Source organism: Salmo trutta, chromosome 17, assembly GCF_901001165.1.
Source record: "Salmo trutta chromosome 17, fSalTru1.1, whole genome shotgun sequence".
Classification (NCBI taxonomy): Eukaryota; Metazoa; Chordata; class Actinopteri; order Salmoniformes; family Salmonidae; genus Salmo; species Salmo trutta.
In genome coordinates, this window is record NC_042973.1 from 7,966,317 (window position 1) to 7,983,266 (window position 16,950).

The window sequence follows — 16,950 nt, forward strand, 5'->3', positions numbered from 1 at the left end:
AGCCACTCAAAAGATTAGTGGAAACACAGATTTAGCCAAAGAAGGCTTTTTAAAATGTCCTGGCGGTATGAATGGAACACTCTTAGTGGAGGCTGCTTTTACTTATACAGTTGGGTTGACTTACTGTCGGTATAGTGTGGACACAGGTGGCTGTACGGGTCTAACAGGAGTATTAAGCTCTCTGGGTACGGTACCTCGAGAACATGTGCACACATTGTGCCATGAAATTAGAATCAAGCTTAAGGGAGCACAGAGTCAATTGGGAAAAATACTTATTCTCTAATGCAGGTTATACACTCGTCAAATACAAAGGGTCCTAGACAATGGAATCAGGTAACCACAAGAACAAAAACAACAGTGTAACTGCACAGAAATATGACATTTTGTAATTGATATGCAGTTGAGTTTGTCTGTTCTCTTACTGTAGTGTAGACATTGTTTGGTTGAGTACTTGAATCAACTTGGATTCTCGCAAGAATAATGTATTTTTTTTTACCTACTATAGAAACAGGGTTAGCATGTTTGATTGTAGAGTACAGGGCTTCTGTATACTGAATATAGTATATCAAGACTTAGTGATTACACTGTACATACAGTATGTAAAATGCTGGTAACATGAATGCACTCCAAATGTTCTGCTATTCATGTTCAATGTTTTGGGTAGGTCACCTTTATATAGCCAGAACCTTCATATTTCTCCAACAATACATCTATTGGGGATATGAACCCATCTAAAATAACAGTTGAGTACTGTGAAAACAATTCATTTGCCAGATTGTTGATGGTTTTACAGTCTAGAATCAGGATAACAATGGGCTTTTGAAATCAATTTCAGCCTTGTAATAAGGCGAGGGACAGTCACGGTATGAGGTCACGCTGAAACGTGACTGCAACTTTCCAGTATGACCCTATGTTCCCTTGGCAGTCATCCAGTAGACATGTGTATAGTTCATCACCCAGCCTAGATAATTCTAAACAATGAGAGACTGACTAGCACATTCCTACTGTATTGTCCACTCGTCATCATTAGAGATGCTAGCTATATCTGATCAAACTGCTGAAGGTAACAAGAGACCAGTGGCGGTCAGTGCCATTTAAGATGAGGGAGGCCATTTTATTTTTTATGAGCATGGCCTTATTTCTATTACAGCATATTGGGGAAAGGGGATACGTAGTCAGTTGCACAACTGAATGCCTTCAACTGAAATGTGTTTTTCGCATTTAACTCAACTCCTCTGAGAGGTACGTAGGGCTGCTTTAATTGACATCCATAGCGCCCGGGGTTAATGGCCTTGCTCAAGGGCAGAAAAGCAGATTTTTACCTTGTCAGATCTGGGATTCCATCCAGCAACCTTTTGGTTACTGACCCAACGCTCTAACCACTAGGCAACCTGACGCCTGTTGTTCATATTCCATTCACCCAGTTCAATGTAACATCGATAGGTTTAGGTTACTACATGATACTCAAATTTTCAAGAGGTTGCTTCAACCTAGCCTATGAATGAAAGTTTACAATGTAGGTGCACACAGGTCGAGAGAAAAGTTTGAGGTGACAGACAGTGACACATTCAATACCGCCTTAATCATTAGACCAATAGTTGCAAATGAGAGTTTGTATTGGACAAATTCAGGTATGTTTATCGCCATTTTGTTCTTTTTGCTTCCGTTTAAGAAAAGTTATTCAACAGAATCAGTGGACTGAAAACACCTGTGATCACACGCAAACACAGTTCACTTTCATAGCAGCCACGTCGTATTCCTTCTCGCATCCATGCACTCTCCTCCTCTCCCCTTTTCTCTTCGTTTGTGGACTTCAATGCACAACACATCAGCTGTATGTGACTAGGTGAAAAAAACTTTCGAAGCCAAACCATATCATAACCGCTACACACAGCCTACATCGTTGTCAGCATATTAGCTAAAGTAACGTCATAATCAACATAGCTAATAGAACTAACACGTTAGTAAACCCACTACAATCATGCAGTAAAGTTCCAGTGTATAGTCAGTAAGCAGTTTCGCAGTTACACCGGCAGGCCCCGGTGGCAATAAACTAGTAAAACCAAAAGCTTACCTTGACTTGGAAGAGTTCCAGTTTTGTGTTGGATAATCATAGCCAGCTAGCTAACATAGCATTCCTCTGTTTGAGCAGGGTGTTTGAGTAGGCTAAACGATCTAGCTGCATTTGCTAGCTAAGTAAGTGAAACTGGAAAACAACTGATACACTCTATATTTCTCCCATGGTTCTCCTTAATTCAGTTTTAAACAAATGAATTTGTTTAAAACTGTTCAACTATTGTTTCTCTTTGAGTCAACTACTCACCACATTTCCTGCACTGCAGTGCTAGATAGCTGTAGCTTATACTTTCAGTACTAGATTCATTCTCTGATCCTTTGATTGGGTGGACAAGATGTCAGTTTATGCTGCAGGAGCTCTGATATGTTGGAGGACATCCTCTTGAAGTTGTCATAATTACTGTGTAAGTCTATGGAAGGGTGTGAGAACCATGAACCTCCTAGGTTTTGTATTGAAGTCAATGTACCCAGAGGAGGATGGAAGCTAGCTGTCCTCCAGCTACACCATGGTGCTACCCTACAGAGTGCTGTTGAGGCTACTGTAGACCTTCATTCCAAAACAGTGTTTTAATTAATTATTTGGTGACATTTGAATATATTTAGTATAGAGTCTAAAAAGGATAACCTTTAAATTTGTAAATGTTTTTGTTTTTATGAAATTCACTGAGCGGGATGGTCCTCCACTTCCTCCTCTGAGTAGCCTCCACTGCAAGAGACCATGCTTCTCTGTGTATAGTAACCCCTCTATAGCCATTGTCATAGTCTTGTGGGTATGTTTTCAATCAATGTTGCTGTTTTTTCCTAGATAGCTCACCATAGTCTATTATATAATTCCATCATCATAAAGTAAAGTTGGTAAGATGCCCTAGAGGGCAAAAACATTGCCTGAACCAATTGTCCTGACACGAGTCATTGTTGATTTCACTTGTTATAGGGGAGAGATTCTAGGGCTGCAGATAAGACTGTTGCCATGGTCCTGAAGGAGATACCCAGTAAGGCGTCTTCAGAAGTGAAACCCCTCCTCACGGTGACAACCAAGGTGGGCAGAACCATCGCAACCCCTCTGAACATCCCCTATCCCTCTCACCCCCTCAACTGAATTTTCCTCCTATTTTTGGTGATGATAAAATCAATGGCAAGGCTTTGAGCATCCCATATCTACCCTCCACTCTTGAGCCTAACTCGACCCCTTCTCACATATGAATAACCTCATGCCAGCAAAAAGCAACAACATTGATTTTATTTAATTTTTCAGCTGCTCTATGTGGTATAAAATGCATGTTACATTCCAAATCACCAACTAATAACCAGCCAGTATTTCAGCTGTAGCCAGGAATGACATTTCATCTAAATGTCATTTCAGAGATGTATTTAAATGATATGCGATGTAACTTGAAACCTTACTTAAATATGTTGTTGCAGCAGCAACACCTTATCAATGTAGTGCAGGAATTTTTAGTGAGAGTTCCTCAGGTGTACCTTAGTGGGCTTTTACTGTAACATTGCCAAGTGAATCTACCCAATAAGGTAGTCTTAGCAGAATGACTTCACATTACCAAGTGAATCTACCCAATGAGCTAGTCTTAACAGAATGACTTCACATTACTAAGTGAATCTACCCAATCAGGTAGGCTTAGCAGAATGACTTCACATTACCAAGTGAATCTACCCAATCAGGTAGTCTTAGCAGAATGACTTCACATTACTAAGTGAATCTACCCAATCATGTCGTCTTAGCAGAATGACTTCACATTACCAAGTGAATCTACCCAATCAGGTAGTCTTAGCAGAATGACTTCACATTACCAAGTGAATCTACCCAATCAGCTAGTCTTAACAGAATGACTTCACATTACCAAGTGAATCTACCCAATCAGGTAGTCTTAGCAGAATGACTTCACATTACTAAGTGAATCTACCCAATCAAGTAGTCTTAGCAGAATGACTTCACATTACCAAGTGAATCTACCCAATCAAGTCTTAGCATAATTAGAAATTAGGTTCTATATCAGCAAAATGTTTAGCCCATATCCAATGCAGTTTAGGAAAAAGCAGATTTTTACACCTCATAAGCAGCTAAACTTTCCTAATGTGTATGCATTTCCATAATGCATTACCTTGCAGCATGGCATTAGGCTAGGACATAATTAAGCCATCTATTCTTGTAGATATAGTCGATTGTCAGTGTGCTTTTCGGTGTTGCTTTGAAGCAATATGTGGATCGTATGGTTATAGCAGATGCTATTGTACGCTTCTGTTTTCTGTGCTTAATATAAATGAAAAGTGCTTGATGTGTGTGTGTGTGTGTGTGTGTGTGTGTGTGTGTGTGTGTGTGTGTGTGTGTGTGTGTGCGTGTGTGTGTGTCCGTGCATGTGTGTGTATTTCTGTGCTGTGGTGACAGCATAGTGATGTTCTGATGTTAAAGTTATAAAATGGGCTCTGTAGGCTTCAATATGCTAAGTTGTTTTATAAAATACCATGTGTTTTTTTAATAATTATATATTGAAGAGAAGGATTTTGATCTTTTTATTTTTAATCCCAACCAGCAATGCACTCTATTGCACTACACAACAAATATGTTTATCTTGTGCTTCTTTGTATTCAAATACTAGTACTATCTAAAAGTTCACTTAACAATGCTGTGTTTGTTGACTGTCTTTTGTTAGACAAGGCCTCTCTTTGTCCTTTTTACTTCTGTGAGTTAACTTTTCATTCTTTATAATTGTTTAAAACATCTGCCATTTTTAGCTTCCAGAGCCTTAAACAAAGCCAACATTCTTGCTGTCTCATTCCGTAATCAGACTGGGATCTGGTGCATATCTAGACGTAGATAAGCAACCACATAAAAAAACAGATGTGTGCATTAAATGAGCTGCAAACTGCCTACCTTCACTAGTCTGAGAAGTAAATGGAAAGATGTGACTAGACTGCTCACAAACATGACACAACATATGCCATGTCACAAAGTGCCATGTCACAAAGCAACATCTTAATCAATCAAAAAAAAAAGGGGCAGATGGTGAATTTGTACATTTTATAAAAGTAGTTCCGCAGTCCTTCCACAAGGTCAGTGAAAGTAGTTCCTCAGTCCTTCCACAAGGTCAGAGAAAGTAGTTCCTCAGTCCTTCCACAACGTCAAGCGAAAGTAGTTCCGCAGTCCTTCCACAACGTCAGTGAAAGTAGTTCCACAGTCCTTCCACAAGGTCAGTGAATGTAGTTCAACAGTCCTTCCACAAGGTCAGTGAAAGTAGTTCCTCAGTCCTTCCACAAGGTCAGAGAAAGTAGTTCCTCAGTTCTTCCACAAGGTCAGAGAAAGTAGTTCCTCAGTCCTTCCACAAGGTCAGAGAAAGTAGTTCCTCAGTCCTTCCACAAGGTCAGAGAAAGTAGTTCCTCAGTCCTTCCACAAGGTCAGAGAAAGTAGTTCCGCAGTCCTTCCACAAGGTCAAAGAAAGTAGTTCTGCAGTCCTTCCACAAGGTCAGTGAATGTAGTTCAACAGTCCTTCCACAAGGTCAGTGAAAGTAGTTCCTTAGTCCTTTCACAAGGTCAAACAAAGTAGTTCCTCAGTCCTTCCACAAGGTCAGAGAAAGTAGTTCCTCAGTCCTTCCACAACGTCAAGCGAAAGTAGTTCCGCAGTCCTTCCACAACGTCAGTGAAAGTAGTTCCGCAGTTCTTCCACAAGGTCAGAGAAAGTAGTTCCACAGTCCTTCCACAAGGTCAGTGAATGTAGTTCAACAGTCCTTCCACAAGGTCAGAGAAAGTAGTTCCTCAGTCCTTCCACAAGGTCAGAGAAAGTAGTTCCTCAGTTCTTCCACAAGGTCCGAGAAAGTAGTTCCTCAGTCCTTCCACAAGGTCAGAGAAAGTAGTTCCTCAGTCCTTCCACAAGGTCAGAGAAAGTAGTTCCGCAGTCCTTCCACAAGGTCAAAGAAAGTAGTTCCGCAGTCCTTCCACAAGGTCCGTGATAAAGATTTGGCCTTTACAGCAATGACCTTAGTATTCCCTTTCTAGATACTCCGGTGTTCAGGAGAGGAGCTGAATGCTGCTTTCCTCAGACAAACAAGGAGGTCTATTCTATTCTGCATACTGGCAGCACTATTATCTTCAGATGACCTAGAGTGACACGGATCAATTGCCAATAGAAGACTGTTTCTAACTTTGTAGCATCGGTAAATAATGCATCTATAAGATACCTTGCATAAGAGGATGCCCTCCACCCATTCAATGTGTTCTTGAGTTCAAACACTGTCACACACACACACACATACATTCACTATCACACACACACACACACACACACACACACACACACACACACACACACACACACACACACACACACACACACACACACACACACACTCTGTCACACACACACACACTCACTATCACCACACACACACACACACACACACACACGTTCACTATCACACACGCACGCACCGCACACGCACGCACGCACACACACACACACACGTTCACTATCACACACGCACGCACCGCACACGCACACGCTGCTGTTCAATCAGCATTGTTTTTCAGCAAGCAGGCGGTGCATATTTTATGCCTGAACTGTTCCCTCCAAAGTAAAAGTCTGGATTTGTGGCTGTATTTACGATCCATAATTAACTAGCCCATATAATGTATTTAATATGATTTGTAATTAAAACAGTTTGCAGACAGGCATGGCCCTCATATTGTGAGGTCCATAACGGCCATGTTTTTATATGGCTCTAGATGGAGCACAACACTGTTTAGATGTACATTAAAAGTCTCACTGGTCTATTAGGGAGGTCGATAGCTCTGTGAACCACAGATGTAAAGTAGTCAAAAGGCCCTAAAAGGTCACAGAGATTCCAGTCCAATAAAAAGTACATTTCAAATAGCAGACATAGGTCAAAAACACAAATAGGGTAGTAGATTACACAAGACAATATATCATTCAATACACTCATGGAGAGCTAACGGTCACATATACTCACGCTAGACAATAGGCAAATAGCTAACTGTCACATACTGTATATACTCACGCTAGACAATTGGCAAAGTGGCTAATGGCTTACAGTGCAGTATAGCCCTTCTAATCTTACAGAAATGATGAATGACTTTGGGAATGGACAATGATCCATCATTTTCTATTACAATGGTAAGCTTTTTAGGTATAGCAACAATTATGCTCTAATATAATGAGCATTCATCACTTTGTACTACAACGTAAATCATAATAAAACAAAATATAATCCGTGTGCAAGCTCAAACAGTAGGGTGTTGGCGGATGCATCTGTCCCTAGGATATCAACATAAAAAAGAAATACCAAATACCAATACCAAATATAAATGAGAATAACAATACATTAAAGCAACAGTAGTAAGCCAGTCTCAACATGACTGAGAAGCCTCATGACATGGTATGAAAGCCAAAACAAAACTAAATGGAAAATATTATATGACATTACATTGCATTGCACTTTTCACTGGTTGTCCCTCAGGTTGTGGCAGGAGGACACATATTTGGCTCCCAAAATTGCACATTTTGGCTTTTTAAAAAGACCCACTGACGAGGAGCTAGCAGGATGACGCTAACTTAACAAAGATTCAGAGCAGACAATGGTTACAAACAAAGAACAAGATGTTCTAATGTACAGTATGTTAGTATCCTAAGGCTGACTGGGATGTCCCTCCTCACCAAGAGAATACAGCATAATGAGGCAGGGCTGCTCAGTAGAGCACATCTTTGCTGCCTTTGACGTTTGTTATGCTGGAACATCGGATCAGAAATATCTAGCTAGCACTCCTTTAGCTTCCAGTTAACCGGTTCTCCGTACAACGCTAGACATAAATAGACATATTAGAAAAGACAAAGGAATGGTCTTTTCTCCCACAATGCTTTGAACACACTCACAACCCCCCACCTCCTTTGGGTTTAACCGGTTCAGGGTTCCCTTGACAACAGCATCTAAGAGATCTCTTGGAGTCATGCCCAGGTGGCGCAATTAGCTGAATTTTTTTCCATTACATCCTTTCAGGATTACCCCTTGAGCACTTGTAAACAAAGTTGCAATGTCCTTTGCACAGGATCAGCAAGCAAAAAAGGTACAAAGTGATATGCTGAAAAACGGTAGCCTCCTCCACCTCGGCGCAAAGAGAGAGGTTTGGGAGGACGAATGTGGCCAAAGTCCCTCGTGTTTCAGTTTGAGCCAGGACAGTAAACCTGTAATTGGCCTTTCCACTGTTACCTGGTAGCGTCCTGAGACTCTGTACACTACAGATAATTGGATGGATTGCCTGTCCCTATTAATCCGAAGGATGATTAGCAAGGAAGATGTGGAGGTCTCTATCATCTTATGAAAAAAAGGGTTAACGAAGATCATTATTTGGAGTTATTCCTTTGGCAATTACAGTAAGTGCTTTGCAGACTCCGTGCAACGATAGTTTATTAACTGTTCAATTGAAATAGCGCCGGAGAAGATGGCTGCCGTTTTACGGGCTCCTAACCAATTGTGCTATTTTGTGTGTTTTTTCGCATTGTTTGTAACTTATTTTGTACATAATGTTTCTGCCATAGTCTCTTATGACCGAAAAAAAAAGCTTCTGGATATCAGAACAACGATTACTCACCTCGAACTGGATGAAGATTTTTTTCTTTAACGAGTTGGACGTGAAATATTTAATGCTGTTACAGGCCCAGGCCAATATCCCTGTCATTCGCATGAAGGCGAGACACCAATATAGGGGACACACGTCCGGGTGCCTTGTGAGAATTGGTCGGCGAGTGGTTAACGCCTCTACCATCCGTCCTATTGGCCAACGCGCAATCATTGGAGAATAAATTGGATGAGCTCCATTCAAGACTATCTGACCAACTGTAATATCTTATGTTTCACCGAGTTTTGGCTGAATAAAGACATACAATTGGCTGGGTTTTCCCTGCATCGGCAAGACAGAACACCACCAGTAAGACAAGGGGTGGCGGTCTGTCTCTATTTCTCAATAACAGCTGGTGCACAAAATCTAATATTAAGGAAGTCACGAGGTTTTGCTTGCCTGAGGTAGAGTATCTCATGATAAGCTGTAGACCACACTATTTACCAAGCGAGTTTTCATCTATATTTTTCATAGCTGTCTATTTACCACCACAAACCGATGCTGGCTCTAAGACCACACTCAACAAGCTGTATAAGGCCATAAGCAATGAGCTCTCCTAGTGGCCGGGGACTTTAATGCTGAGAAACTTAAATCCGTTTTACCTAATTTCTACCATGTCACATGTACAACCAGAGGATATACAACTCTAGACCACCTTTACTCCACACACAGAGACACGTACAAACCTCTCCCTCGCCCTCCATTTGGCAAATCTGACCATAATTCTGTCCTCCTGATTCAGGCCTACAAGCAAAAACTTTTATCAGGACATACCAGTGACTCGCTCAATACAGAAGTGGTCAGATTACACAGATGCTAAGCTACAGGACTGTTTTGCTAGCACAGACTGGAATATATTTTGGGATTCTTGGGATGGTATTGAGGAGTATACCACATCAGTCATTGGCTTCATCAATAAGTGCATCGATGACGTCGTCCCCACAGTGACCGTACGTACATATCCCAACCAGAAGCCATGGATTACAGGCAACATCCGCAGCACTGAGCTAAAGGGTAGAGCTGCCGCTTTCAAGGAGAGGGACTCTAACCCGGATGCTTATAAGAAATCCCTCTGTGCCCTCTGACAAACCATCAAACAGGCACGTGTCAATACAGGACTGAGATTGAATCCTACTACACCGGCTCCGACGCTCGTCGGATGTGGCAGGGCCTGCAAACTATTACAGACTACAAAGGGAAGCGCAGCCGCAAGCTGCCCAGTGATATGCGCGTACCAAACGAGCTAAATTACTTCTATGCTCTTTGAGGCAAACAACACTGAAGCATGCATGAAGAGCACCAGCTGTTCCGGATGACTGTGTGATCACACTCTCTGTAGCCGATGCGAGTAAGACCTTTAAACAGGCCAACATTAACAAGGCCACAGGGCCAGACGCATTACCAGGACGTGTACTCAGAGTATGCACTGATAAACTGGCAAGTGTCTTCACTGACATTTTCAACCTGTCCCTGACCAAGTGTGTAATACCAACATGTTTCAAACAGACCACCATAGTCCCTGTGCCCAAGAACACCAAGGTAACCTTCCTAAATGACTACCGGCCATAGTACTCACGTCCGTAGCCATGAAGTGCTTTGAAAGGCTGGTCATGGCTCACATCAACAGCATCATCCCAGAAACCCTAGACACACTCCAATTCGCATACCGCACGAACAGATCGACAGATGACGCAATCTCTATTGCACTCCACACTGCACTTTCCCACCTGGACAAAAAGAACACCTACGTGAGAATGCTGTTCATTGACTACAGCTCAGTGTTCAACACCCTAGTGCCTTCAAAGCTCATCACTAAGCTAAGGAACCTGGGACTAAATACCTTCCTTTGAAACTGGACCCTGGACTTTCTGATGGGCTGCCCCTCTGTGGTAAGGGTAGGTAACAACACATCTGCCACACTGATCCTCAAGACGGGGGCCCCTCAGCAGTGCATGCTTAGTCCCTTCCTGCACTCTATTTTCACTCATGACTGCATGGCCAAGCAGGACTCCAACACCATCATTAAGTTTGCCGACGACACAGCGGTGGAAGGCCTGGTTACCGAGAACGATGAGACAGCCTATAGGGAGGAGGTCAGAGACCTGGCAGTATGGTGCCAGGACAACAACATCTCCCTCAATGTGATCAAGACAAAGGAGATGATTGTGGACTCTCATCAACGGGGCTGTAGTGGAGCAGGTTGAGAGCTTCAAGTTCCTTGGTGTCCACATTACCAACAAACTATCATGGTCCAAACACATCAAGACAGTTGTGAAGAGAGCACAACAACGCATATTCTCAGGAGACTGAAAAGATTTGCATGGGTCCTTAGATCCTTAAAAAGTTCTACAGCTGCACCATTGAGAGCATCCCGACTGGTTGCATCCCCGCCTGGTATGGCAACTGCTCAGCCTCCGACCGCAAGGCGCTACAAAGGGTAGTGCGTACGGCCCAGTACATCACTGGGGCCAAGCTTCCTGCCATCCAGGACCTCTGTACCAGGCGGTGTCAGAGGAAAGCCCTAAAAATTGCCAAAGACTCCAGCCACTCTAGTCATAGAGTGTTCTCTCTGCTAACGCACAACAAGCGGTATTGGAGCACCAAGTCTACATCCAAAAGGCTTCTTAACAGCTTCTACCCCCAAGCCATAAGGCTGGACAGCTAATCTGAACAGCGAATCAAATGGCTAACCGGACTGCAGTAGAGCGAGTCAGCAGGTTTAAGTTCCTCTGCGTCCACATCACAGAGGACTTGTCATGGACCAACTTCACCACCACTCTTGTCAAGAGTGCGCAGCAGCATCTCTACTTCCTAAGGCGTCTGAAGAAATTCGGTATGCCACCCCAGGTCCTCTCCAAATACTACTGCTGCACCATTAAGCGTGTCCTGACCAGTTGCATCATGGCCCGGTATGGGAATTGGTCCGTCCACAACCGCAAGGCCCTCCAGCGGGTGGTCTTGATGGCCCAGTACATCACTGGGACCATGTTCCCACCCATCCAGGACATCTACACGAACCGGTGTCTCATGAAGGCCCGCAGCATTATCAAGGACCCCAACACACCCCAGTAACGAGCTGTTCTCTCCCTTACCGTCGAGCAGTTGATATCGGAGCATGAGGTCTGACACCAACAGGCTCAGAGACATCTATCTACAAGCCATCAGACTGCTGAACACTTGAACTGGACTGACCTCATGGTCTGATTCGCCGCACATGCACTCACTCACACATCTGCTGCAGCTGCTGCTTCCAGACTCTTATTAGGATTGCTAAATACTTCATAATTTAAACACTTGCCCCCCAATCCCTCTTCCTCAAAACACGTGTTAATATTGCACTATAAATTGTGCCTTCCTGTATTATAATTATGCTAAAATGTTTATTTTATACTGAGCCTTTGACTTTATGTTCATATTCTTATATTTTATTATCTGTTATTGATGTTGCATTGTTGAGAAGGAACCTGCAAGTAAGCATTTCATTGGAGGATGTATACCAGTGGAGGCTGCTGAGTGGTGGGACAGCTCATAATAATGGCTGGAAGGGACTGAATACCATTTATTTCATTCCAGTCTTTATTATGAGCCGTCCTCCCCTCAGCAGCCTCCACTGGTGTATCCATGTGTATCCCGTTCATATGAGAGATAAAACTTGAAGCTGAAAATGAAAAACTAATAGGCCTAACCAGGTTCCTGGATAAAAGTTTCAAGTTTTAATGTCATGTGCCCAAGTACAGTGAAATGCCTTTCTTGCCAAGCTCTAAACCCAACAATGCAGTAATCAATGTCAATGTAGCACAAAAAAATAACATAAGGTAGAACAAAAACACAAAATAAATGAAATAAGATACGTAAGAAAGCATTTTCTTGAATCAATAAGACATTTGGATTATTTTTGTTTCACTGTCCAACGTGCATGTGTTACGTGCAAGAAAACCGCTTCATGCTGGAAAGTTAGTTACCAACTTTCATTCAATAGTGATGTCAAGTATTTCTCTCTTTATGTCTTAATAGGCTACGTACTTAACCAATAAAACTTAGCATGATATAATTCAGTAGTGTGAGGGAGACCCCATATCCAATTAGTTCATAATTGGTATGTTATCTCATCAATTCAAATGTCAGGGAATTTAATTGCGAAACCCCTCTGTGTGAAAACTGACCTTAAATTACACTATTCTGTCAAGGGAAAGGAGGGGTTAGGAATCCCATTAAGAGCTACAGTTAGTGATGATCCATCTCACGACTCGTCTACAGACAAGGTTTTAGGCCTGCATCCTGGCACCGCAATTTGTCTTATTTGATGCTAAATAGATGGGAGGCATTCAAGGAAGGCTATCTTTATGGGCGATCATCACATGAACGTCATGGAGTTTCACGAGCCGTCTCTCCATAATGCATCACATAATGCTTGTCCTCTGCGAACATTACGCAAATGTGACGGAAATAAATCGTTATTCACCGACAGATGTTCCCCACTGATCACCGTCGGCAAAGTTGAAAGTGCTGTCAAAAGTTACACAGGCACATGCATCCATGAATGGAATTTACACTTTGAAAGGATTTAATTTGCCATTGGCCTTTATATCCCGGGTCTCGAAGGGCTTTCTACAATGTGTGCACAGTGTATTTACATGTGCCACTAGCCTTCACCTGACTGTGTGAGTGACATCTACAGGGAAGTCCCAGGGTCTCCATGATGGACACATCTTTATAATAGCTTCCATCATGGACACCCCACACTCTAAAAAGAAAAGGTTCCTGGAGTATCCTTTAGGGGTTCTTCACATTGAAACTGATGGGGAACTCCTTTTTTTTTCTTCAAAGAACCCCTTTTAATGGATCCTCAAATAACCGTTTGAAGAACCTTTTGGGGTTACGTTTTAACTAACCCCTCCCTTATTATTAATAATAATAATAATAATACGCATAACATGTCACAAAATCCTTCGTTGTGTTGCAGGGAAGACCAAAATGCAGCGGAGTTGTGGATACTCATATTTTAATTAACACAAAAAGAGTAAAGCATCCACTTGACAAAACAATAAATGATACCCACAACACGAAACAGTTTTGCAGGCTCACCAACGCAGTGCAAAAACAACTACCCACAAAACCAAGTGACAAACATACTCCTACATATATGACTCCCAATCAGGAACAACGATCCCCAACTGTTCCTGATCAGGAGTCACAAGACCAACACAGAACAATCACACACACACAAGACTGCCACGTCCTGACCCCAAAACTACTACAACAGCTCCATCTGCTGGTCAGGACGTGACAGTACCCCCCCCCTCAAGGTGCAGACCCCGGAATGCACCTAACAACAAAAAACACCAACAAACAAAATCCCCAACAAAACCCATAAACAATAACCCCTAAACAATAAGGGAGGGAAGGGAGGGTGGCTGCCGTCAACGACGGCACTGTGCTACACCCTCCCTCCCCAACCCACCTATCCTGGAGGTGGCTCAGGTGCAGGACGTAGACCTTGCTCCACCCTCGGCGTCGCCCACTTCGGTGGCGCCGATAGCTGCGCCAGGCAGACGGGCCCCTCGGGCTGGGCCGGAGGACAGGAGGGCCACTCTGGCAGCTCGGGGCAGTCTGGCCACTCTGGCAGCTCGGGGCAGTCTGGCCACTCTGGCAGCTCGGGGCAGTCTGACCACTCTGGCAGCTCGGGGCAGTCTGGCCACTCTGGCAGTTCGGGGCAGTCTGGCCACTCTGGCAGCTCGGGGCAGTCTGGCCACTGTTGACTGGCGGGCAGCTCTAGCGACTGTTGACTGGCGGGCAGCTCCGGCGACTGTTGACTGGCGGGCAGCTCTGGTGACTTACGACTGGCGGGCAGCTCTGGTGAGTGTTGACTGGCGAGGCTAGGCTGACGCACTAGACTCCTGATGCGTGGGGCTGGTACTGGACGTGCCAGCCTGGAGACACGCACCTACCGAAAGGGCGCACTGGCGGTCTTGAGCGCAGGGTTGGCATCACCCCTTCCGGCTCGATGCCGACTTCACCCTGGCACATGCGGGGCGCTGGTACAGTGCCTACCGGCCTGAAAATCCCAGGCCTCACCACAGCCCCAACCCCAAAGCACGGGACCTGTCCAGTCTGCCCTACAAGGGTACGGGGAGCTGGCCTGGGGCTCCAATCTCGCCCCGCCAAATAGGCCGTGTGCCCCCCCTAATCAATTCTTGGGGCTGCCTCTCGGGTTCTACCTGCCTCCCAGGCAGGTTGTCACAGTGGACCCGCAACTGCTCCCATGTCCAGTCAATCCTCTCCGTCAACACCTCCAGCGACCAGGAATCCATCACCTCCCGAGCGCGCTGCTTCCAACATTCCTCCCTCACTTGCCTCTCTCCTCTTCTCCGCTGCTTGGTCCTTTGGTGGTGGGTAGTTCTGTCACAAAATCCTTCGTTGTGTTGCAGGGAAGACCAAAATGCAGCGGAGTTGTGGATACTCATATTTTAATTAACACAAAAAGAGTAAAGCATCCACTTGACAAAACAATAAATGATACCCACAACACGAAACAGTTTTGCAGGCTCACCAACGCAGTGCAAAAACAACTACCCACAAAACCAAGTGACAAACATACTCCTACATATATGACTCCCAATCAGGAACAACGATCCCCAGCTGTTCCTGATCAGGAGTCACAAGACCAACACAGAACAATCACACACACACAAGACTGCCACGTCCTGACCCCAAAACTACTACAACAGCTCCATCTGCTGGTCAGGACGTGACATAACAATAACAACAATAGCACCATTTTTTAAATTGTCAGTGTTTATTATGATTTTAGTGGCAAAGCAGAATTAAAAATTCTAAATATGAGGTAAACTCCCAGCAGAGCCCCAAGTCCAATGAGTATATCCTCTGGCGTGTTAATGTTAATGTGTTGATGTTCTCTGTATTCGTAGCCAGAATGATTATACAGTGAATGGTGATCGAACAGGTTTCCTGTTATATTCATCAGAGGTGTAGGGAGGGGGAAGTCTATGAATCCCAAAAAATAGTAACTATACAGATGAATAACAAAACATGCACACAACAGTATTCATACTTTAGTTTTTGTGGAAAATGTGAATGAAAAAACCTGTTTTGATAATGGTTTTCATACACATACCTTGTCCATAATGTAGAGGCCTATGGGATATTCATTGAAGAGGTCAGGTAGGAGGATGAAAAATGTGATCAGAATAACATACCAATACCAATTGACACACCTTTGTATGCCTCTTCGTCTGTATATCTGCAGACACAGACACAAAAGTGAGCAGTTCAGTCATCTGCACCTAATACAGCTATCCTTCAACATATTCTTATAGCCTACATATTCTAACCTCTTTGTTGATCGATATCCATTGAATTGTGTCCATTTTCTGTTTTAGAAAGATTTGCACCAACTTGATGAACCCCACCACCTATGGGGTTCCTGAAATAACCTTTTAGACTTTCAGGATCTTAGAAGAACCCTTGTTAAACCCCTCATTTTGTTTAGTGTAGGACACAAAAAAAAAAAAATCTCTGAAATTGGAAACACTTATCTCCCTCACTAGCTTTAAGCACCAGCTGTCAGAGCAGCTCACAGATCACTGCACCTGTACATAGCCCATCTATAATTTAGCCCAAACTACTACCTCTTCCCCTACTGTATTTATTTATTTTATTTATTTTGCTCCTTTGCACCATATTATTTATATTTGAACTTTGAACTTTCTTCAAACTACAAATCTACCATTCCAGTGTTTTTCTTGCTATACTTTATTTACTTTGCCACCATGGCATTTTTTTGCTTTTACCTCCCTTATCTCACATCATTTGCTCACATTGTATATAGTCTTGTTTTTTTTCTACTGTATTATTGACTGTATGTTGTTTACTCCATGTGTAACTCTGTGTTGTTGTATGTTGTCGAACTGCTTTGCTTTATCTTGGCCAGGTCGCAATTGTAAATGAGAACTTGTTCTCAACTTGCCTACCTGGTTAAATAAAGGTGAAATAAAAAATAAATAAAAAACATGTCAAACGTAATTGATCAATTAAGGATAGGAGCTCCCCTCACCTGGTTGTCTAGGTCTTAATTAAAAGGAAAAAAAAAAAAAAAACAGCAGACACTATGCCCTCCATGGAATGAATTTGACTACCCTGCCCTAGGACCACCCTGTATGTGTCACTCACAGGGTCAGGACATGGAAATACACTGGTGGTCTGACCAACAATAA

The 16,950-nt window shown here is 43.3% G+C and overlaps 1 protein-coding gene across 4 annotated transcripts in view; it reads left to right on the forward strand.

Annotated features, from left to right (window-relative positions):
• Positions 1–16,950, forward strand: part of pex5la (peroxisomal biogenesis factor 5-like a) — a 176,680-nt gene that overhangs the window by 79,896 nt on the left and 79,834 nt on the right. For 3 of the 4 annotated variants that reach the window (XR_003867317.1, XM_029695522.1, XM_029695523.1), the window contains exon 2: positions 3,011–3,115. The exons of the other annotated variant lie outside the window; for it this stretch is intronic. Coding sequence is in view for 2 of the 3 variants with exons in the window: in XM_029695522.1 (XP_029551382.1) it covers positions 3,011–3,115 (105 nt within the window). In the remaining variant the exon portion in view is untranslated. The remainder of the gene's footprint in view (positions 1–3,010; positions 3,116–16,950) is intronic. 4 annotated transcript variants of the gene reach the window in all.